Source organism: Panthera uncia, chromosome C2, assembly GCF_023721935.1.
Source record: "Panthera uncia isolate 11264 chromosome C2, Puncia_PCG_1.0, whole genome shotgun sequence".
Classification (NCBI taxonomy): domain Eukaryota; kingdom Metazoa; phylum Chordata; class Mammalia; order Carnivora; family Felidae; genus Panthera; species Panthera uncia.
In genome coordinates this window covers 48044731-48068405 of record NC_064810.1, presented here as the reverse complement: position 1 = coordinate 48068405, position 23675 = coordinate 48044731, and the positions used below count along the sequence as shown (strand labels likewise).

The following is a 23675-nucleotide window of genomic DNA, read 5'->3' as shown; positions in this document are numbered from 1 at the left end:
CCGATTCCTTAAGCATTTCTTTGAGTTCTTTTTCTAGTACAAAACCATGGTAAAGAATTGTAGCATATCTCTGAGGCACTTTATCTTCTTTAATGAATTTCTCCTCACTAGATAACATAGGCTGTAACAGAAGCATTATTTTTAGATATCCAAGGCAAATTTTGGGAGACAAATTATATTTTGTCAATAAAGAGTAAAACCTGTAATCTAATCCAGACTACACAGATTTCTTGATCCAAGAACATTTCTCTTGATCTTCTCCGTGTGATATTTAAAAGTCATGCAAGGCACATGCTAGACTCCCAGTGAAAGTTGATTCTCCTTGTCTGGTTTTCTGCATAGCATAGGAATGAAATCAGTTTTTTTCCTCCATTTTTTTCCTTATCACTGGTTTCTGTCTTAACATGAAATTGGTTTTGCAGAGACCCCAAGAACCTCACCTTTCTGGAGATGTAGTCATGGTCCATCCCATAGAGTTTGGGAAAAGCATGCATATCCTCAGGGGTATGGTCATGGCTGTGAAGTAATGTCTCTAAAATGATTACTCAGAAGACAGAGATGTATGAAGATAATGCATGCTCTTTAATGTGAAAAATGTAGAGACTAAAATTCTTTGGATCAAGTCAGGAATATCATACTGTTATTTAAGTGGCACAAATTAGTTGTCTTATCTGCCTGCATTAGTGAATAAAATTGACCATTTGTTCTTTCATAATTTTCAAAAGTATTTATTGAACTACTATGAGTCAAGCATTATGCTAGATGCTTGGAACACATACTGTGTGGTGAATTCTGACCAGTAGGTGTCCCACTTACTATTTTATTCTACCTCAGTGCCATCATTTGGTTATTTTAGTGTATTTTACTGAAATACACTTTACAAAAGAGGGTCAGGAATTACCCATAAATCAACATATTCTGACATGAAAAATTAAGAGACTGACGGAAGCTCTAGATAACAAGCTGATGTCTTACTACTTTGTAGAGCATCAGGATGTCAAAATCCTCAGTTACCACTTGAAAGCACCTTAAACCATCCCATTAGAAGTGATAGCTTATCAGATCTAGGAAAAAAACCTTATGGAAGTTACTCAGAGTAAGATAAAAACATCATTACAAACCTGATTATTTGTATGGCTGGTGAGGGAGGTCACTTTCATCATGTCCCCTCTAGTCCAGGGTGTGGATCTGCAGGAAGCAGGCCTAGGACAGGTCCAAAACTGCTTGTACTCCCAGGAATAACAGGTCTCTTAAGACCAATTCATGCTTACCAAATCATAAGATATGATGCATTCTCTAGGATGCCAATTGATTGATTTAAAGCAAGAAATTTGCCAAGTGACCAATTGTTGCATTGTCTGGCTCATGGATTCTTTACCCATAGGAAAATCTGTGGGGAGTTATAATCAAAGTTCTTTTTGCGAGCTTGAAATAAGAGAAAGGAAGTTGGATGATCTTAATGGCCCCAGTATCATCAAGCCATGCTAGCTTTTTGTGGCTCTCTCCAATCTAAGGATCTACTTTTACAAGGAAGCCATAATACATTGGTCAGAAGATTTCCACTAAATAGTGAAATAAATTAGTTGACTAATCTCTTTTTCTAGAATCCATGAGATCAGTCTCATTATGTTGATACTTTTTGTTTAGATATGTATATATCTTTATTAGACTGTAGTTTTCTTTTTATATTCAGACAAGTTTAGATTTCTGTTTATTAGTAGGCACTGGGTGCCCTGAAGGTACCATGCTGAACACTGGGGATAGAAACTCAAAGGCAGACTGAAAGGCAGTCACTTTAAACAAAATCTTTACACAACCATAAAGGCTGTAATCAAAGAATATATAATAATTTATAAGTAAGTTATTACTTATAACAGAGGAGGGAGTGCTTAAATTATTTGTATGCTTTGGTTTGGGAGTCATTTTCCTCCTATTAGAATGTCTGAAGGAGGGAAATTGTTTTCATCTCATGTCTATATTGAGTGGTTTATCTTCAAGAAGGTAGTGTTCTCCTTTCCTGTGGAAGGATCTTGATGTGACTTGATGGGTACTGCTTCTGATGGCCGTATCTCATAGACTGGCTGGAAGCCAGAGTGATGACTAGAGCAAAGCTCCTAATGACTTTTTTGCATAATAGTTTAATGAAAGCTACTGAGAGTGGAGCATAGTAGTTCAGAATGCAGGTGCTGGAGTCAAGCAGATTTGTGTTTGAATCTTGACTTACATGTTGCAAAATTTTAGGCAAACCTTCTGACTTCTTTAAAGCTCAGTTTCTTCAATAATAACCTGAAGATAATAAAACCTTTATAGGGTTATTATGAAAATTAAATGAGATAAAGCATGTGAAATACCTGTCACATTGTCTGCAGCAAATGGTGGCGGAATCCATGCCTTATGAGCCCCTCCCCACACCCAGGTGTAATATTTGCTCTCCATGGGTTCCTTTCTTTGTGCTTCCTTAGCAGGGCCTAATCTGTTCTCTCTTTTAATCCATAGTGGTTTAGATGTTCACTATGCAGTGACCTTCAATGGTGAGGCCATTGGCAATACCACCTGGGACCTAATTAGCCTTCATTCCAACAAGGTGGAAAACCATGGTCTTGTGGAACTGGATGATAAGCCCACTGCTGTTTATGCAATTAGTAACTTCAGAGATTATATTGCTGAGACACTGCACCAGAATTTTTTGTTGGGGAATTCCTCTTTGAATCCAGATCCTGACTCCCTCCGGCTTATCAATGGTGAGTTGATATCCATCATAAAGTCCTTGTATAGCTTTAGCTTCTTTTCCAATATACTCTGGTGAAAACTGATTTCCTTAAATATGTGTGGTTCTCTAGACTGCATGAGACACAGCTCTTTTGGAGAGACCGGTCAGGAGCTCTTAGGAATATTTGTAGACAAAAGGCCACAAAGAGAGGAGAAAGTAGAGAAGAGCATGAGATGTAGAAATAATTTAGGGAAGTAGGAGGAAACTATAAGAAAAACAGAAATAGAACCTGTAAGTGTGAATTGAAACAGGTTATAGGGCTGCCTGAGCAACCAACACATTAATTCTCTACAGGCAAATCAACTGGTGTGATGACTTAAAAGCCAGAGAGCAGAAGATACAGAGTAGCTCAGGAAACTTCAGGGAAGATCTTGGTGAAAGGAGAACTGATACTGGGTGGTGGGGAGAATCCCAGAGAATTTAGTACTAAGTTTGTATTTAGATAGCTGGAGAGAGCCAGTTATGATCTGAAATCGATAGGTGGATCTGGGATCACCAGGGCGAGGTTGACTACTTTGGATTTAGAGGCTAAAGAGTGGCCTAGTTAATCTCATACTAAAGTTTGCTAAGAATCTGGTAACTAGTATTGCAACAGTTTAACTCATCAGGGACACGGTGTCCTGTTAAATTACTTGCTACTTCATGTTTCCTTCTTTATGATTTCTTCACTCAAGAGTAGTTAGCTTTTAAAATGTCCATGGAGGGGCGCCTGGGTGGCGCAGTCGGTTAAGCGTCCGACTTCAGCCAGGTCACGATCTCACGGTCCGTGAGTTCGAGCCCCGCGTCAGGCTCTGGGCTGATGGCTCGGAGCCTGGAGCCTGTTTCCGATTCTGTGTCTCCCTCTCTCTCTGCCCCTCCCCCGTTCATGCTCTGTCTCTCTCTGTCCCAAAAATAAATTAAAAAAAAAAAAAAATAAATAAAAAAATAAAATGTCCATGGAGTATATTTTATTGAAGTGATTGCATAGGAGAAGTACCAGCTGCCAAAGAGGAAAATTTATGAATGATAGGCAATACTAACAATGATACATTTTACACCTTCTTCAATTCCTACGTTTTCTTAGGAGAAAAGATCCTGTATCTTTTCAGGCAGTTATCACCTAGGCCTCTGTGTGTGTGTGTGTGTGTGTGTGTGTGTGTGTAAATAAACAAACACAAATAGACACAAGACAGAGAAAAGAGAGAAAAAAGGTTAAGTAAAATTTTACTATGTATAACTCCTTCTTCCTAAGTAAGGTATTTTTTGAGAGCTGAACTAAAACTTCAAATTGTTTTTCAATTATTTTGGCTGCTAGAATGATGTTTCCTTAATATGACAGGGTGCTAGGTCAGGGTCATAAAGTAGCTTGGGTTTCATATAGGCTATACAGGACTTTAAAGTGGAGAAACTGTCTTTGTAGATGATAGTGACATTAGGCTATCAGTTCTAAAACACTAAGGAACCTTTGCATTTTGGAGCAGTGCAGGTACCCTGGGCTTATTTTCTCATACACTCCTTTTTCATCATTCTATCTTGTTGGAATACCTGAGCTAGATAAAATAGTGAAAAGAGAAGAGGCTTGTTATAATCTGAAATTGCTGAATTCCTTTTGGCAAGGCTAGTATAGACTAGTTGAAGACTACCTATGGGAACAGCAAATAGGCAGAAGTTCCCAGGAATCTGGATATTGGGATCAGAAAAAAGATAGCGCTAGGAGGTCATGACCTGAAGGAGATGGGAACCTAAACTGAACAGAAGGTACAAACACCAAGGTTAATAATGAAGGTAGTGGAAGAATGACATGAAGATTAAGGTATACAGCAGGCCAAGCGAGATTGTGTAGGAAACTAAATCCAGCATAGCAAGGTCTTCCTTTTATATGGAGCTTGGGAGTAGAGCTATCTCCCAGAAGATGTCCTAAAAAAGGAGTTCAAAAACAGAGAATTTCTAAGCGAATTTAACAAAAGCTTTAGGATATACAGTACAAACTAATTCAGGTGCTTTGATCTTTCATTAGATGAATGTTTCACTTGTATAAAATTTCATCCCTAAAATCTATTTCTATTGTCATGCCAACTGAGAGTTCTAGGTAACTTGGTCATCATTTTTTAAAGATATATCATCCTTGACCCATAGAAGACAACTGTAAACACAGTTGAAAAGAGTTTTGGGAAATACTTAAACCGAATAGGGTTTTTGGCTTCTGACTGATCCCTTTACATCAGGCCAGTGGTAACAGGTGAATAAAGAGAGATTCTGCTTCCATTTTTGGTGCATACACCAGATCAAATTGTGGCAATCCTTTTTTTTTTCTTTAGCTTTTATAGATTCCCTCTCCCCTTCAGGCAAAATCAATTTCTTCTTTGTATCCCATACATAGTATTACATGCCCTCACTTCAGTGTATAATTTGTGTTTATCTCTCTGACATAGGGGATACTTGCATAGGAGAAACTTGGCTTTATTAATGTTTATAGTCTCAGCTTTATCAAAGTCTGTGTAATTAGAAGGATTCAGTAAACCTTTGTTGAATTAAATTATACAATCTACTGTCTTACCTCTATTGCTCTTTAATATTGGTATAATGATAAACTCTCTGGTGTCCTAGCCCACTTTTCAAAGGTCCTTTCTGCCAAAAAGGAAATCATTTTGCATAATTTCCTCCATTCTAGCATCAACCAAATGAGTTGGAATTTCAGCTTAACTTTTTTATTAAAGTGAAAAAAAATCAATTTAAAAACATCTTTACAGGAATCTTGAAAAGAGTAAATAATGCTTGCAAAAAGAAAAAGAAATTACATAGGAATGTTTTAAATGTAATAATGAGAAGAATATTTTATGTTGGAGTCTTGTAATTCAGATAGATTGTGTTAATATTGATGCAGGCAGGCTGGGTTCGAGGAGACCAGCCAAGAGAGGGTCCTGCAGGACAAGCCAAGAGGGTCCTTGACTATGCACAGGACAGAAATAAAACGCAAGCCTGCAGGAAGTGAGCAGAGTTATTGAAGATATCTATCTATCTATCTATCTATCTTCATATATATCTACATATATAAATGGAGAGAGAGAGAGAGAGAGAGAGAGGGCATGCAGATATAGATGATGTATCTGGGAGAGTTGGAAAAGGAAAGGAGAGAGTCTTGTCTTTGGGGTCTGGGGTTTTTACTGAGGGTTGTGGTCTGGTGTACATGTTGTCCTCTCAGGCATCCAGGAATCATCTAGAACAAGGACAGGTCCAGGTGTTCTTCATAAGTCACATTCCTTGGAGCCAGGGGGTCTTGGCATTGAGATGTCTAGTACTGGTGGTCTGGAACATGCATATAATGACTTCATCTGGTCATTCTTGTGTGGTCCTTCCTTAAATGTTACCTTTTGTGCTGGAAGGCTCTACAGAAATCGTTAATTCCTTATCCCTCACAAGGAGGACATTCACTATTTGTTCTATAAGGCATGTGTAAAGTGAGGATGTAGGTCGTAGTAAGAATAGAAGCAGGAAAAAGAGCAAGAAGCAAATTTTTATGGAGTCCTTCAGTTTCCCCCTCTCAATATAAGTAAACTCTCTGAATAAAGTAACAGATATTTTCTAAGCAAGTCTGCGTTATCTACTGTGCCGAGATCTAAACTATAAAATCTAAACTTATTTTTAGTTGTCCCTGAACCTCAAATACAATAGTGTCTCAACTAAAAATGTTTTCTATATTGTTCTTTCTTCAGTGAGAGGGGTTTTACTTCCTGAAACTGAAGACCTAGTTTGGAACACCCAAAGTTCAAGTCTTCAGGCAACCCTACCATCCATTTTGGTAAGTATGTTTCTATGTTTTATGCCCAGAATTAGGCCCTCAAACTTTCTTCTTTGTACACTCACCTGATTACTTTGGCATCATGAATTTCCTGAGCTGTTCCTGTTTCAAACATTTTCTTAAATCATCCTTGGAACATGATTCACAGTTGTCAGCTCCAGAGTCCCAAGTATTGGTTCAGAAAATTTAAGCCTTCTGCAGTGGTTAAATGAAGTCTATGGTGGTTAATTGCCAAGCTCCACATGTGGTATAAAACTTATTTATGGTTTATACTTGTTTGGTAATAATGAAGCTGTAAGTGCCCACTGAGTTGTTCTCTAAAAGTTACTCAGAAATAGTTTTTATAGCTAAGACTATAAATTGAAGTACAAAAGGACAGTATAGATTTGTACTCCAAGGACTGTATTGAAGAAAAATGTTAGACTTTAAGGCATATACAATAGTGTGTGTGTGGAAGAGAAAGAGAAAGAAGAGTGAAAATAACAGCTAGCTGACAAATGACAGGGACTCAACATCAGGCCTCCTTTTAACCTGGATTGAAAACATTCCTATTTGCACAGAAAGAGCATGGAATGAACTTTCCTTTTTGTTCTTACCACACAACTTCCCTAGGTGATCCTCTATCTGCTCCAGATCTTCGCTTGCCACTTCACCTATAGAGAGGCATCTAGTAGAAGAGAAAGTGGCTTCCAGTGTAGTTGAAACAACAACATCACTGACAACTATACAACGACACCACCACCACCACTAGACTAGCTGGTTACAATGCATACATGAATCTTTTGTTATCCCATAGACACAGTAGGGGGGCTCCCTCTACATTCCCTACTCCTACTCTCTTGAGCTTTTTTCTGTCTCATATCAGCTTTTTAAAATATTTGTTTCTTGACTTTAATCCTTCAATGAACATTCATAACGTCTCCCCCAAATTCACTTAACCACTGATATATGCAGCCATTTCTTCTACTTAGCTATTGAGCAACTCAGTTTTGAAATGTGATGTCATTGGAAATAGTCTTTTTACTGAGTTCTATGTTGGAGAAGGAAAGTTAGGGGTTATTGACATTAGAGATTGCATTATTTGGTGTTTATTTATTCATTCACTGACTCATTCATTCCAGTATATTTATTTTGTGATTTTCATGTGCCAAGTGCTGGGGAAGCTAAGATGAATAAGGGTGTGGGCTTGCCTACAAGAAGTTTTCAGTCTGGTGACAGATGTGTACACAAAGAAGGTGATGCTGTCATAGAAGTCCATTCAGGATGCAGTGGGAGACGATGGTGATTCACTGTGAACATGACATCACTAATCTCCATGCCTTCTAATTATGTTCATCTCAGGCTTCTCTAACCACAGACCTGTGATGATACTGAGAATGATGTTGTAAAGATAGGAGTTTCTATATGAGCCAGAGGTTTGCAAACTGGAGACCAGCCAGCTGGATCCAGCTATAAGCATGTGCTTTGGGATCAGGTTTTTTACAAAGCCAATATTTAGCAATTAGGATATTTTTACAGAAAAATGAAGATTTCTAACCTCTTTTGAAAACCAGGGTGATCTGGTATCATTAGGTTCACATTCCCCTGTTGCAGAAAAGTGGCTAGGGTTTGGCTAAAAGGGGCTGCCCTTCGATGATGACAAGCACTGACTAACTGGGCTCAGATGTTTATTCATGATGCCTGTAATGTGGTTCCATTTGCGTCAAAACCAACCCCTCGGGTTTTTGAATAGTGATAACTGTGGGGCATTAAGTAACAATTTGAGGAGACAGTGAAATGTTAATAGATGATAATAAGGCATGAAAAAAAGGATGATTAATTAGAAGTGTGTGGTTATTGGTTTTCCTCCCTCTTTTTTTGGGCAACTGTTAACAAGATTTTGTTCTTTCATAGAAATGAGATTTAAAATATTTTTTTTACAGATTTGATTTTTAGAAATTATTTTAGAGGTAGGATGTTGGGATACTGAATTTGACACCTTTTGGCATCCTGACTTGGAAAATCACATGTTGCACAGTATGCTTTCTATAGCACTAGCAAGCTTTTCATTTGGCATACCCAGAAGTGAAACTGGCCGGTATAAGCTAATATACTACATTGAACTAAAAGAAGAATTCTTGAGTTGAATTTGTTACTATGGGAACATCTATTCCTATGAAAATAAATGAAGTGCTATTACTGGCATGTATATGTCATACCTTTCACAATGTATGACAAAGTTTTATTGCCAAGCCATTTTTTAGGGGGTGCTTATTTGGAGTAGATTAGATGGTCATCCTTATTTAAAAAGTCAAATTGTTTCCTTTCACTTTTTATGTGGTCTACTTGAGACTTGACTTTCATCAAAGATGTTATGTATTGTTTTACTTTTAATTTTTATGGAATGGAAAGGCATTTTATTTGTATATACTGAAATTGTCTATATTGTTTAGGGATTTCTTTTTCATTGAGGGTTGATCTGCTTTCCTAATGTGTGTCTGGTCACAGGAACTGTCTGATAAAACTCAATTTTTTCAACATGGGATAAAGGGCTTAAGCCATTTCACTTTTTTTACTTTTAAAAATTTTTTAATGTTTATTTATTTTTGAGAAGGAAAGAGTGTGAGTGGGGGGGTTGCAGAGAGAGAGGGAGATGCAGAATCCAAAGCAGGCTTCAGGCTCTGAGCTATCAGTACAGAGCCTGATGCGGGGCTCTAACTTGTGAACCACGAGATCATGACCTGAGCCGAGTTGGATGCTTAAGTGTCTGAGCCACCCAGGCGCCCCAGTAGTTGTATTTTTAATTTTTTAGGAACCTCTGTATTATTGTCCATAATAGCTATGCCAGTTTATATTCCTACCAATGTGGTAGACATTTGTATGTATCTCTCGGTGAACAGTCTGGAATAGTGGGGAAAGTATGGGGACTGAGAACTCTGGAGACTCAGGAGTGTAATTCTGAATCTTTCCTCTATTTTCTGTGATTGTGGGCATTTCACTTCTATGAACCTCAGTTTCTTTAATAGGCAAGGTTAGACTACACTTGATAGGATGGTATATGATTCTTCTAATTTGCTCTTGAATTCAATTTGCTAATATTTTGTTGGCAATTTTTGCATCATATTCATCAGGGATATATATTTTTTGTAGTATCTTTGTATGGTTTTGGTATCAGGGTAATGCTGGCCTTGTAAAATATGTTTGGGAGTGTTCACTCCTGTTTCATTTTTGGGAAGGATTTGAGAAAGGCTGGCATTAATTTTTCTTTAAGTGTTTGGTAGATTACCAGTGAAACCATCTGGTCCTATATATGTTTGTTAGGTCCATTTGGTCTAAAGTATAGTTCAAGTACATCATTTTTTATTGATTTTTTTCCTCTGGATTATCTAGCCAGTATTAAAAATGGGGATTTTGCTGTCCCCTATTATTTTTTAATTTATATTTTAGTTGACATACAGTGCAAAATTGGTTTTAAAAGTAGAATTAAGTGATTCATCATTTACATACAACACCCAGTGCTCATCACAACAAGTGCCCTCCTTAATACCCATCACCCATCTAACCCATCTCCCACCCAAATCCCTCCATCAATTCTCAGTTTGTTCTCTGTCATTAAGAGTCTCTTGTGGTTTGTCTCCCTCTGTCCTCTTCTCACGCCACCCATATGTTCATCTGTTTTGTTTCTTAAATTCCACATATTAGTGAAATCATATAGTGTTTGTCTTTCTCTTATTGACTTACTTCCCTTAGCATAATAAATTCTAGGATGGACATTTGGGCTCTCTCCATAGTTTGGCTATTGTTGATAATGCTGCTATAGACATGGCCCCTTTGAGCCAGCATGTTTGTATCCTTTGGGTACATACCTAATGGTGCAATGCTGGATCATAGGGTAGTTCTATTTTTAGTTCCTTCAGGAAGTTCCATACTGTTCTCTAGAGTGGCTGCACCAGTTTGCATTCCCACCAACAGTTCCCCTTTCTCTGCATCCTCATCAACACCTGTTGTTTCCTGTGTTGTTAATTTTAGCCATTCTGACAGGTGTGAGATGGTATCTCATTGTGTTTTTGATTTGTATTTCCCTGATAATAAGTGAGGAAATCCCCTATTATAATATTGTTATATACCTCTCCCTTCAGATCTGTTAATATTTGCTTTATATATACCAGTGCTTCAATGTTGGGTGCCATTATATCTATAATTGTTATATCCTCTTGATGAATTAACATCTTTATTATTATATAATGACCTTATTGGTCTCTTGTTACAGTTTTTGATTTAAAGTCTATTTTGTCTGATATAAGTATAGCTATGCCTGCTTTCTTTGGTTTTCTATTTGTATGGAATATCTTTTCTTATCCCTTCACTTTGTGCCTTTATGTATATTTAACTGAAGTGAGTCTGTTGTGGTCAGAGTAGAGTTGGGTCTTGTTTCTTATACATTTAGACACTTTTCGCCCTTTGGGGAATTTAGTCCATTTACATTCAGAGTAACTTGATGAGTAAGTACTTATTTCTACCTTGTTAGTGTTTTCTGGCCCTTTTGTAATTCCCTTCTTTCTTTGTTTCTGTCTTGGTGTCTTCCTCTGTGAATTCATTGTTTTCCATAGTGGTAAGCTGTGATTCTCTCTTGTTTTTCTTTTGTGTATCTACTGTAGGTTTTTGCTTTATGGTGACCATAAGGCTTACATAGAACATCTTAGAGATATAGCAGTCTATTTTTATGTTAGTAACTTAACTTTCATGGCATACAAAAACTCTACCCTTTTACTCCCCTCTACTTTTGGTTTTTGATGTTACAATTTAATTCTTTTTATATTGTATTCATTAACAAATTATTATGGCTATAGTTATTTTTAATACTTTTGTCTTTTAACTTTTTTACTATAGTTCAGTGGTTAACATACAATATTACCCACATTACAGTATTTTATTATATACTACTTTACCAGTATGTTGTATATTTTCATATGTTTTCATGTTACTAATTGGCATCCTTTTATTTCAGTTTCAGCATTTGTTGTAAAGCAGGTTTAGTAGTAATGAATTCCCTCAACTTTCGTATATCTAGGGACGTCTTTATCTCTCCTTCACTTCTGAAGGGCAGCTTTGTTGGATAAAGTATTCTTGGTTGGCCGTTTACTTCTGTCAGCACTTTGAATATACCATCCCAGTTTGTATTGGCTTTAAATTTTGTGCTGAGAAATCCACTGATAGCATAATGAGGACTCCTATGTAGGTCAGAAGCTTTTTTCTCTTGTTGCTTCAAGAGTCTCTCTTTGTCTTAGATTTTTGATGGTTTTATTATAATGTGTCTTGGAGAAGGTCTTTTCAAGTTGAATTTGCTGGAGGTTCTATGAAGGTTATGAACTTGGGTGGTCAAAATCTCCACAGATTTGGGAAATTCTCAGCCATTATTTCATTAAGAAAACTTCCTGGCCCCTTGTCTCTGTTCTCCTGGGACTCCAGTAATTCAGATTGCTCCTTTGATGGTATCTCATTGTTTATGTTTCTCATTGTTTCTGTTATGTAGGTTTTCTTCACTTTTTTTTATTCTTTTTTTTTTCTTCTTTTCTGACTGAATAATTTCAAAGATTTGTTTTCTACTTAACAGATTCTTTCTTCTGTTTGATACATTCTGCTGTTGATGCTATTGTATTTTTCACTTCATTCATTGTATTCTTCAGTTCAGAATTTCTGTTGTGTTCTTTATTATGACTCTTTTTTATGGTTCTTTATTATTATTTATTATTTTTGAGCCAGGGTCTCAGTAGTAATAGAATCACCAAGATAGAGCTATATATAGGTTTAAGGGAGTAAAAAAAGGAATGTTGAGGTATGCAGAGACTAGTAGTTAGAAGCCATTACCATCTATTGGATTTAGGCCAAGGGGAGAAAACTGTTACCAGATCCCAGTGATAGCTTAAGCTGTAATTGTAGAGGGATACAGCTATTGTAAGAGACACATTATTGGAGGGAGCAGGGAAGAATTAGCCCAACCTCTCACTTTTCTTATCCTTTGATTGTCTGCTTGTGCATCCCATTGAATAAACTCAAACAGAAGAGAGTTGGTAAAAAAGCAGGGATGATAAAATTATCAGGAGTCAGCTTCCCAGGGAAGAAAGCAGGGAAGAGAAGAATCTGGGGTGGTGGCAACAAAGAATAAGCAGCATGATGGCCCACTTAAAATAGGACCTGATTAAAACAGCACAGACAGACAGGAAGTGATTGTTTCACTGAGTTCCACAAAAGAAAATAAGTTTACTTGGCAGAAATAGTTAAGAATAGTTAGTTTAGAAATAGTAGGTGAAACTGAGGGGATATGTACATATACCCAATGACCTTCTGTTATTATCTATTTGGTGCATTTGTCACTAGGAGAAGGGATAAGTCGGGATGTACCCAGTGATTTCTTGCATCATGTTCCCTCCCTTATGATTGGAAGAATGTGTTATCCTAAAGCTTCCTCACATAGACCTTTGATGGATGGACAAGAGGAAGCGTAGGCAGAACATAAATGACTAATTAGGTCATAACATTGGGTTGAATCCCTCCTTAGGCCAGTAAGTTCTGTTTTATTTCATGGTCATAGACTGAGCTATAATTAACCACATTAATGTATGCTTTTGTTTAAAAAGTGTATTAGGCTTGACAGTGTATGTCAGTGAATATTCACCACCACTGTTTAGGAATCTCTGGAGGAAGGGGGGCCAGTTTTTTATTTTTTTATTTTTCATGGGCTTCATTTTATTCATATCTATTCCATGAATTCTAGTCTTTAGATGGGTTTATGTGTATGGGAATTTTTTAAATTGAAGTATAATTGACATGCAATTTTGTATTAGTTTCATGTGTACAGTATAGTGATTAGACGTTTGTATGCATTGTGATTTTATTACCAAAGTAGTTCTAGTTACTGTCATCATACAAAATTAATACAATATTATTGACTATATTCCCCTTGCTGTACTTTACAACCCCATAACTTATTTATTTTATAACTAGAAGTTTGTACTTCTTGATGCCCTTTACCCATTTTGTCTTCCTCCTCCAACCCCCTTTCCCATGGCAATCACTGTTCTGTTTTCTGTATATATGAGTCTGGGTTTTGGTTGTTTGCTATTTTGTGTTTTAGATTCTATTTATAAGTGAAATCATGCAGTATTTGTCTTTCTCTGTCTGACTCATTTCACTTAGCATGATAGCCTCAAGGTCCATCCATGTTGTCACAAATGTCAAGACCTCGTTCTTTTTTATGACTGAGTAGTATTCCATTGTATATACACACCACATCTTTATCCATTCATTGATTGATGGACATATCTTGGCTTGTAGGTTGTTTCCATCTTGGCTTTTGTAAATAATGCTGAAGTAAACTTAGGGGTGCATATATCTTTTTGAGTTAGTGTTTTTGTTTTCTTTGGTTAGATACACAGAAGTAGAATGCTAGATCATGTGGTAGGTCTAGTTTTAATTTCTTGAGGAAACTCTATACTATTTTCCACGATGGCTGTACCAGTTTACATTCCCACCAATATGCACATGTTCCCTTTTCTCTACATCCTCGCAAACACCTGTTGTTTCTTGTCCTTTTGATTTTAGCCATTCTTACAGGTGTGAGGTGATATTGTGGTTTTGATTTGCAGTTCCCTGATAATTAGTAATATTGAGCATGTTTTCATGTGTTTGTTGGCTATTTGTCTGTCTTCTTTGAAAAAATGTCTATTTAGATATCTGTCCATTAAAAAAATGGATCAGTTATTTAATTAGGTTCTTTGTAAGAAATTTAAAACACCAATTTATGGGGACAAACTCTGTTTGTGAGAGAAAACACAGAGCAGAGGTAGCCCTGAAGCTGAGGAACAGCTTTGATTTTTGGCAGAATTTATGAGTCTACAGCTTTCTGATCAACCTTGTGCTGTTCTGTCATCTCATATTTCTCTTTCTCCATGTTTAAGATCTCACCTTACCAGTGTCTGGGTTTACACACTTTTTTTTTTTTTCTTGAAGTAAGCATCAGTGAGATGTTTTGGGATTTGCACACTGCTGATATGAATTTTTGTGGAGGTGGCAATGACAAGTTTCTGATGTGTTCTACACCGAGGACCTTGATTGAGGGCCAGAAGTCCAGTCACAAGTACTAAGCCACTGCTCAGTTGCTTCTGGAAAATCACCCTCTTGCCTCTGTGGCACCCAGTAAGGATGAACAAATGGTCCCAGGAGTGATGGTAGCTCATAGTTTTCTCACATGCTGACTGAAAGGTTTTGTTTTTTGTTTTTTTTTTTTGCTGTGGCTCAATAGCTTTTGAGGCACATCTTCAGTAGGGTAATACCTAGGCATTTTGTGAAGTTTAACCACTCAGGTACCACAATTCTTGTCACCACCAACTGGTTTTGTGACAATAGCAAGAAGCTTCTCCTTCTTTTTCTTTTCAACCTGGATTTAGCTGCTAAATACTTCCTCTTATACATGGCCTTTCTGGAGTACAAAGCTAATCAGGAATATCTGCCACTTGCTCTGATGAGGACAGGGTTTCACCTTCAGAGGGGCTTCCCCTTCTTTGGAATTTTAGCATTGAGATTACCCTTCTTAACCTGCCACCAGCATCAGCCTTCTTGGCTTCACGTTTCTTCTACTTAGTATCTGGCTTCTCAGCTTTTTCACCTGCCATCTTACAAGATGGGAAAGAATGATCTCTGTCCATTTTTAAAATCAAATTGTAAATTTTGTTACTGAATTGTATGAGGACTTTATATATTTTGGATATTAACCCATTATTGAATATATGATTTGCAAACATCTTTTCCCATTCAGTAGATTGCCTTTTCATTTTGTTGATGGCTTCTTCGCTGTACGGAAGCTTTTCAGTTTGATATAATCTCATTTGTTTATTTTTGTTGCCCCTGCCTTTGGAGCCAGATCCAAAACTTATTGCTAAGATCAATGTCAAGGAGCTTACTGCCTATGTTTTCTTCTAGGAGTTTTATGGTTTCAGGTCTTAGATTTAAGTCTTTAATCATTTTGAGTTAATTTCTATATACGGTATTAGTGGTCCAGTTTCATTGTGTGTGTGTGTGTGTGTGTGTGTGTGTGTGTGTAGCTGTCCCATTTTCCTAGCATCATTTGTTGAAGAAACAGTACTTTCCTCATTGTATATTCTTGCTTCCTATGTCATAAATCATTGACCATATGTGCATGAGTTTATTTCTGGGCTGTGTCTTCTTTTCCATTGATTTATGTGTCTGTTTTTATGCCAATACTATACTGTTTTGATTATTATAGCTTCGTAGTATGGTGAACTCAGAGAGTGTGATACCTCTGACTTTGTTCTTTCTCAAGATTACTTTGCCTATTTGGGGGTCTTTTGCGGTTCCGTACAAATTTTAGAATTATTTTTTCTAGTTTTGTGAAAAATACAATTGAAATTTTGATATGGATTACATTGAATCTGTGTAGATTACTTTGGGTCATTTGGACATTTTAATATTAATTCTTCCAATCTAGGAGCATGGAATGTCTTTCCATTTATTGTGTCTTTAGTTTCTTTTCATCAATGTCTTATAGTTTTCAGCGTGCAGGTCTTTCACCTCCTTCAGTAAATTTATTCCTGGGTATTTTATTCTTTTTGATACAATTGTAAATGATTATTTTCTTTATTTTAAGATAATTTTCATGATTTTTTCTGATAGTTTATTAGTGTATAAAAATGCGACAGATTTTTGTATATTAATTTTGTATTCTGCAACTTTACTGAGCTCATTTATTAGCTCTAACATTTTTTTGTGTGGATTCTTTTGGGGTTTTTATATGTAGTATCATGTCCATCTGCAAATGGTGACAATTTACTTTTTTAATTTCAATTTTGGTTGTCCTTTATTTCTTTTTCTTGCCAAGTTGCCAAGTTGTATTTTCAATGCAATGTTGAATAAAAGTGGCAAGAGTGGGCATCTTTGTCTTGTTCCTGATCTTATAGGAAGTGCTTTAAGCTATTCATTGTTGAGTATGACATTAGCTATGGGGTTTTAATATATGGCTTTTATTATGTTGAGGTATGTGCCATCTATACCCATTTTGTTGAGATTTTTTATCATAAATGAATGCTGAATTTTGTCAAAAGCTTTTCCTGCATCTATTGAGATGATCACATAATTTTTATCTTTCATTTTGTTAATGTGTTGTATCACATTGATTGATTTACAGATGTTGAACCATTCTTGCATCTCTGTAATAAAGCCTACTTGATTATGGTATATGATCTTTTTAATGTATTGTTGAATTTGGTTTGCTAATATTTTTTGAAGATTTTTGCATCTATATTCATTAGGAACATCGACCTGTGATTTTCTTTTTTTGTAGTGACCTTGTCTGGTTTTGGTATCATGGTAATGCTAATCTCATTAAATGAGTGTGGAAGCATTTCTTCCTTTTCAGATTTTTGGAAGAACTTGAAAAGGATAGGTATCAAATCTTTTTTTTTTTTGTTTTGCATGTTTAGTAGAATTTATCAGTGAGACAGTCTGGTCCTGGATTTTTGTTGGGAAGTTTTTTATTCAATCTCCTAACTAGTAATTGGTTTATTCATATTCTCTGTTTCTTCTCGATTTAATCTTGGTAGATTCTATGTTGTTAGAATGTCTCCATATCTTGTAGGTTGTCTAATTGTTGGCATACAACTGTTCATAGTAGTTTCTTAGGATCCTTCATATTTCTGTGGTATCATTTGTAACTTCTCTTTTATTTCTGGTTTTTTGTATTTGAGTTCTCTATTTTTTTCCTTGGTGAATCTAAAGGTTTTTCACTTTTGTTTATCTTTTTGAAGAAACAGTTCTTAGTTTCATTGATCTTTTTTTGTCTTTTTAGTCTTCATTTCATTAATTTCCACTCTGATTTTTATTTCCTTCCTTCTACTGACTTTTGTTGTTGTTGTTCTTTTTCTGTTTCCTTTAGGTATAAAGGAAATTTGTTTGAGGTTTTTCTTGCTTTTTGAGGTAGATCTCTTGCTGTGAACTTGTCTCTTACAACCACTTTTGCTGCACCCCAGAGATTTTTGTGTAATGTATTTTTGTTTTCATTTGTCTGTAGGTATTTTTTCATTTCTCCTTTTATTTCTTTTATTTCTTTGATGATCCTTTGGCTATTCAGAAGCATGTTGTTTAATCTCTTTGTTTTTTACCATTTTCTTTCTGTAATTGATATCTATTTTCACACCATTATGGTCAGAAAAGATGTTTTATATGATTTCAATCTTCTTGAATTTATTGAGTTGTTTCATGGCCCAACATGTGATCTGTCCTGGAAAACATTCCAGATGCATGAGAAGAATGTGTATTTTGCTGCTTTTGGATGGAATGTTCCGTATGTATATATTTTAAATCTATATGGTGTAATATGTCATTTAAGTCCAGTGTTTCACTGTTGATTTTATGTCTGGATGATCTATCCATTGGTAAGTGAGGTATTAAAGTCTCTACCTATTTTTGTATTTCTGTCAATTTTTCCCTTTAGGCATGTTAATATTTGCTTTATGTATTTTGGTCCTCCTATGTTCGGTGCATATGTATTTATAAATGTTATAGCCCCTGGTTGGATTGACCCCTTTATCATTATGAGTGATGAGTATACCTGTACCAGATTTCTTTTTGTTTTCATTTGCATGGGATATCTTTTTCTATCCCTTCACTTTCAGCCTTTGCATGTCCTTACTTCAGAAATGAATCTCTTGTGGGCAGTATATAGATTTGCCATGTGTATTAATCCATTCAGCCACTCTTTGTCTTTTGATTAGAAGATCTAGTCCATTTATATGTAATTATTGATAGGTATCTACTTATTGCTACTTTGTTAATTTGTTTTCTGACTTTTTTTGTAGTTTATTCTGTCCCCTTCTTCTTTTTCTCTCTTCACTTGTGGTTTGATAACCTTCCTTAGTATTGCATTTAGATTCCTTTCTAATTTTCTTTTGTGTATTTACTACAAGTTTTTGCTTTGTGATTACCATGAGATTCACATATCTTATATATATAACAGTCCATTTTAATTTGATAGCAACTTAAATTTGAATACATTTCAACACTCTACATTTTTAACCTCCCCCCATGTTTTTTTTTTTAATGTTTATTTATTTATTTTGAATAAGAGCAAGCCTGACTGGGGAAGGAAAAGAGAAAGGGAGAGAGAGAATCTGAGCCTGACTCAGGCTTGATCTCACAACCATGAGATTATGACCTGAGCTGAAATCAAGAGTCGGATGCTTAACCAACTGAGCCACCCAGACGCCCCTGTTTTATGTTTTTGATGTCATATTTTACATCTTTTTATGTCATATGTCTCTTAACTGATTATTACAGTTTTAGTTAATTTTACTACATTTGTCTTTTGACCTTTATGCTAGCTTTATAATTGATTAACCCATTACTTTTATAATATGTTTAACTTTTCCTATGAGACTTTTACTTTTGCATGTTTTCTTGTCATTAATCAGTTCCATTGCTTTTCAACTGAAAGAAGTCTGTTTAATGTTTCTTGTAAGGCCTGTTTAGTGGTGATGAACTGCCTTAGCTTTTGCTTATCTGAAAAACTCTCTCTTTACATCTTTCTGAATGATAATCTCACTGTAGTTGGGTATTCTTTCCTTTCAGTACTTTGAAAATTTCATGCCACTACTTTCTGGCTTGCAGTGTTGCTGCTGAAAAATCTGCTGACAGCCTTATGGGATTTCCCTTGCACATAAGTTGTTTTTTTTTTTTTTTTTCCTTGTGCTGCATTTAGGAGTATCTCTTTGTCTTTACCTTTTGACATTTTAATTATAGTGTGTCTTGGTGTAGATTGCTTTGGATTCATCTTTTTTGGAACTCTCTGTGCTTCCTGGACTTGGATGTCTGTTTCCTTCCCAGATTAGGGATTTTTTCAGCCATTATTTATTTAGATAAGTTTTCTGCCTCTTTTTCTCTCTCTTCTCTTTCTGAGACCTCTATAATGTGTATATTATTCCATTTGATGTTGTTCCATAAGTCCCTTAAGGCATTGTCACTTGTTAAAATTATTTTTTCTTTCTGCTGCTCTGTCTGGGTGAGTTTCATTGCTTTGTTTTCTAGCTTGGTGATCTGTGTTTTTCTGCTTCTTCCAGTCTGCTGTTGAAACCCTCTAATGTACTTTTTAGTGCAGTTATTGTATCCTTCAGTTCTGTGATTTATGTTTGGTACTTTCTTATATTTTCTCTTTGTTGAAGTGCTTGCTGTGCACATCCCTTATACTTCCAAGTTTGGTAAGCACCTTTATGAACATTATTTTGAGTTATTTATTAAGTAGATTACTTATCCCTATTTCATTAAGGTCTTTTTTCTGATGTTTTCTCTTGTTCTTTCACTTGGAACATATTCCTCTGTCCCCTCATTTTGTCTGATTCTTTGTGTTTGTTTTCTATGTATTAGATGAAACAGCTACCTTCCTGAGTCTTGTAGGAGTGGTCTTAAGTAGTGATTTTATCCGTGGGGGCCAGAAGCACAGTCCCCTCTGGCCACCAGAGCCAGGTGCTCCATGGATATCCCCTCTGTGTGCATGTGCTGGGCTGTAGTGTGGGGAGTGGGTGGGTGGGGTTCTTTCCCAGGCTGTCGGTGACATATTTTTGGCAGGGGTCGGGTCATGGTGCTCTCCTCAGTGGCTGTATTGGGGGCGTGGGGGAAGGTGTAGCACTTGCCTGGCTGGCTATGGCTCAGCTGTGGCACGGGGTGTGGGGTGATGTTTGCCTGCCTGGCTGTGATGTTCCTGTGGTGTGGGATGGGAGCCCCACATGTGCTGGCAGTGTGGAGGGAGGTTGCCAAAATGGCACTCACCAGCACTGGCGTTAGTAAGGTAGAGTAAGATTGCAAAAATGGCACCTACAGTGCTTCTGTCCTTAGAGAAAGCTCTAACAGGTCCCTTCTTTTTGGCAGTTACTTTAAGAGTAGTGTGTCTCCTTTACACATGGTTTAGGTGCTTTTCAAACTTCTTTTAATACCATAAGATCTAGTAATTCCACTACTGGTTATTTACTCAAAGAAAATGAAAACACTAATTAAAAAAGATACATGTGCTCCTATGTTTAAGATATGGAAGCAACCTAAGTAGGCCATTGATAGATGAATAAAGAAGATGTGGTGTGTGTGTATATATATATATATATATATATACACACACACAATGGAATATTATTCTGCCATAAAAAGAATGAGATCTCGCCATTTTCAACAACATGGATGGACCTAGTGGGTATTATGCTAAGTGAAGTAAGTCAGACAGAGAAAAGCAAATAACCATATAATTTCACTTTATGTGGAATCTAAAAAAAACAAAACAAACACATACACATGCAAATGAACAAATAAACAAAAACAGAAATAGATCCATAAACACAGAGAACAAGCTGATGATTATCAGAGGAGAGGGTGGTGGGGTTATGGGTGGTTATCAGAGAGAAGGGGAGTAGGAGGTACAGGTTTCCAGCTATGGAGTGAATGAGTCATGGGGATGAAAGGTACAGCATAGGGATTATCGTCAATGATATTATAATAGCATTCTGTGGTGATAGATGGTAGCTATACTTGTGGTGAACATAGCATAATGTATAGAGTTGTAGAATCACTATGTTGTACACCTAAAATGAATATAACATTGTGTATCAACTCTACTTCAGTTAAAAACTCTCTTTGAAACAAACAAACAAACAAACAAACAAGCAAACAGATATTGCTGCTTTTGCTCTGGGTTCTGGGGCGAGTAAGTCTGTGAGTGAGTCCTTTAAGGGCAGGTTTTCCATTCCCTATAGTTCTGGACATGGTCCCTGTTGGTTTTATGTTTGGAGGGCTGGTCTCAGGGGTGCAGGACTGAAGGGTTGAGGTGTCTGATATGGAGCACAAACTCCTTGCTCCTCAGGGAAAAGTTCCATGTTGGTGAGATTTCATTCTGATTGTGGATTGCAAGTCTTTGGGTGGGTTTTGGTGAAAGCATATCTCTGCTTCTCCTATCCAACTCAGTGTGGCCCTTTTATCTTTTGTTGTGGAGATGCTGTCCACCTAGTTTTCAGGACTTTTTCAGAGGAAAATTTTCCATATGAAGCTATATATTTGTTGTGTATATAGGTGAAGGTATGTTCAGTATCTTCTGATGCTGACATCTTGAACCCAACACCAGGAGGTTTCTTAAGGGATCTATCTCACGAGAAATATAACAATTCAACAGTGAAAGAAGTATTTTAGAAATCCAGCCTGTAATACTGTAGCCAGAATATAGTCAGCCTGTATCTTCTACTGGGGAGCTCTTAAAAGTACCATGTCTGGGTCCTATCCTCAACCAATTAAGTTGGAATCTCTAGGGTGTGAGGCCTGGACATTGGTGCATTTTTTTGTTTTTTGTTTTTTAATTGAGAGAGAGAGAGAGAGAGAGAGAGAGGGAGAGAGAGAGGAAGGGGGGGAGAGAGAGAGAGAGAAAGAGAGACAGAGAGAGAGAGAGAGAGAGAGAGAGAGAGAGAGAACCCAAGCAGGCTCTGCACTGTTAGCCCAGAGCCCCATGTGGGATTAATCTCAGGAACTGTGAGATCATAACCTGAGTTGAAATCAAGAGTCAGACGTTTAACCAACTGAGTCACCCAGGTGCCCTGGTGTTTTTAAAACGGTTTCATGTGATTTTAATGTTATTTAGGGTAGAGAATGATTGTTCTTTTCTATTTTCCTTTTTCAGTTTTTGCCCAGGAAATATTTCATGAGTTTCTTCTATACATATAGCACTTCTTATTTTTTGTTTTTTAGAAGTAAGCATAGATTGAAGTATATAAACTCCCACGAAATGCCATGGTCATTTTACCCATTAGCATCACATCTAAACTTTTCTGCATAGACTTATCTTTATATGATTAAATAATTAGCATGTTCAAGGATTGTGTTTCTGTCTACTTTTCTATCCCGGAAGTTATTAATACTATATTACTACATTAGTAAAAAGTCACTAGAAAGAGAAAATTGTATTTTTTAAGTGAGGTGCCATTTTGTAGATGTTGATATTCTTTCGAGGTAGCAAGACCACATTTTGATGTGGTGACATTTCATATCAAAACAAAAAACCTTAAGTAGTTAAATACATTTCAGAATGAATAATATTTCTAATTGTTCTTTCCTGCTGTAGGCAATGTGCTTAGGTTTTTGACATCAAATTACAGAGAATAGTAATTTTGTATATAGAGTATTTAAGCTAATAAGACAGAGTAAGGGACCATCTAAAGCAAGAGAAATATTTTTTCTCACAAATTCATTTTGGAATCTTTTAAATATGGTATCTCATCTCTCCCTAATTTACGATGAGTTTCAAGAGGTACGTGGTTTTTCCCTAGGGTTTTCAAATAGTGTGTGGTTGAATAGGGGTTTGATTAGAGATCTGTTTGATTGGAGAACCCATGTCCCCACCCCCTCCCCACCAATATTACATTGTCTATGTGTCCCTAGAAAATCTGGGAATGTTACACATAGGTGATATTTGAAATCATTTTTGTGTGTTTCTTTTATCTATGATATGATTTAGCCTTTTTTTCCCCCCAGGATAATACCCTTCAAGCTGAATGGCCCTCAGCAGATGAATCCACCACCAGCAGTATTTCACCACTTGATTTCAGCTCTGGTCCTCCCTCAACCAATGGCAGGGAACTCTGGTCAGAAAGCCCTTTGGGTGATTTAGTGTCTACACCCGAATTAGCCTTTCCCGCGAAGGTGGGCCTCAGTTCTTCCCCAGAGGTTTTAGAGGTTAGCAGCTTGACTCTTCATTCTGTCACCCCAGCAGTGCTTCAGACTGGCTTGCCTGTGGTTTCTAAGGAAGGAACTTCTGGATCTCACATATTAGAAGATGGTAAGTGATTCTAATCACTTTTCATACTTTTTTACTTTATTGTATCAGATGACAAAGGTTTTGAAGAAAGAATGCCACTAAGGCTAATAGAGAAGCATGGTAACATCTATTAGGAGGAAATATCTTGGAAAAGCTGTGTGAGAGAGGAAACAATCAGATTTAATTGGTTGGAATGGAGATTCCAAATAGGTAAATAACAAGACATGAACTTGGTGGGGTGGGAGTGGGGGATCAGTTAATAGATGTTTTGAACATCCTATGAAAGAATACATAATTGA

The 23675-nt window shown here is 36.6% G+C and overlaps 1 protein-coding gene and 1 pseudogene across 2 annotated transcripts in view; one reads left to right on the top strand and one right to left on the bottom strand.

Moving 5' to 3' along the window:
- IMPG2 (interphotoreceptor matrix proteoglycan 2) overlaps positions 1–23675 on the top strand; it is a 91526-nt gene that overhangs the window by 52463 nt on the left and 15388 nt on the right. For both annotated transcript variants that reach the window (XM_049628089.1, XM_049628088.1), the window contains 3 exons: positions 2497–2741; positions 6463–6548; positions 23094–23397. In XM_049628089.1, coding sequence (XP_049484046.1) covers positions 2497–2741; positions 6463–6548; positions 23094–23397 — 635 coding nt within the window. The remainder of the gene's footprint in view (positions 1–2496; positions 2742–6462; positions 6549–23093; positions 23398–23675) is intronic.
- On the bottom strand, positions 14160–15278 carry LOC125920896 (60S ribosomal protein L6-like; annotated as a pseudogene).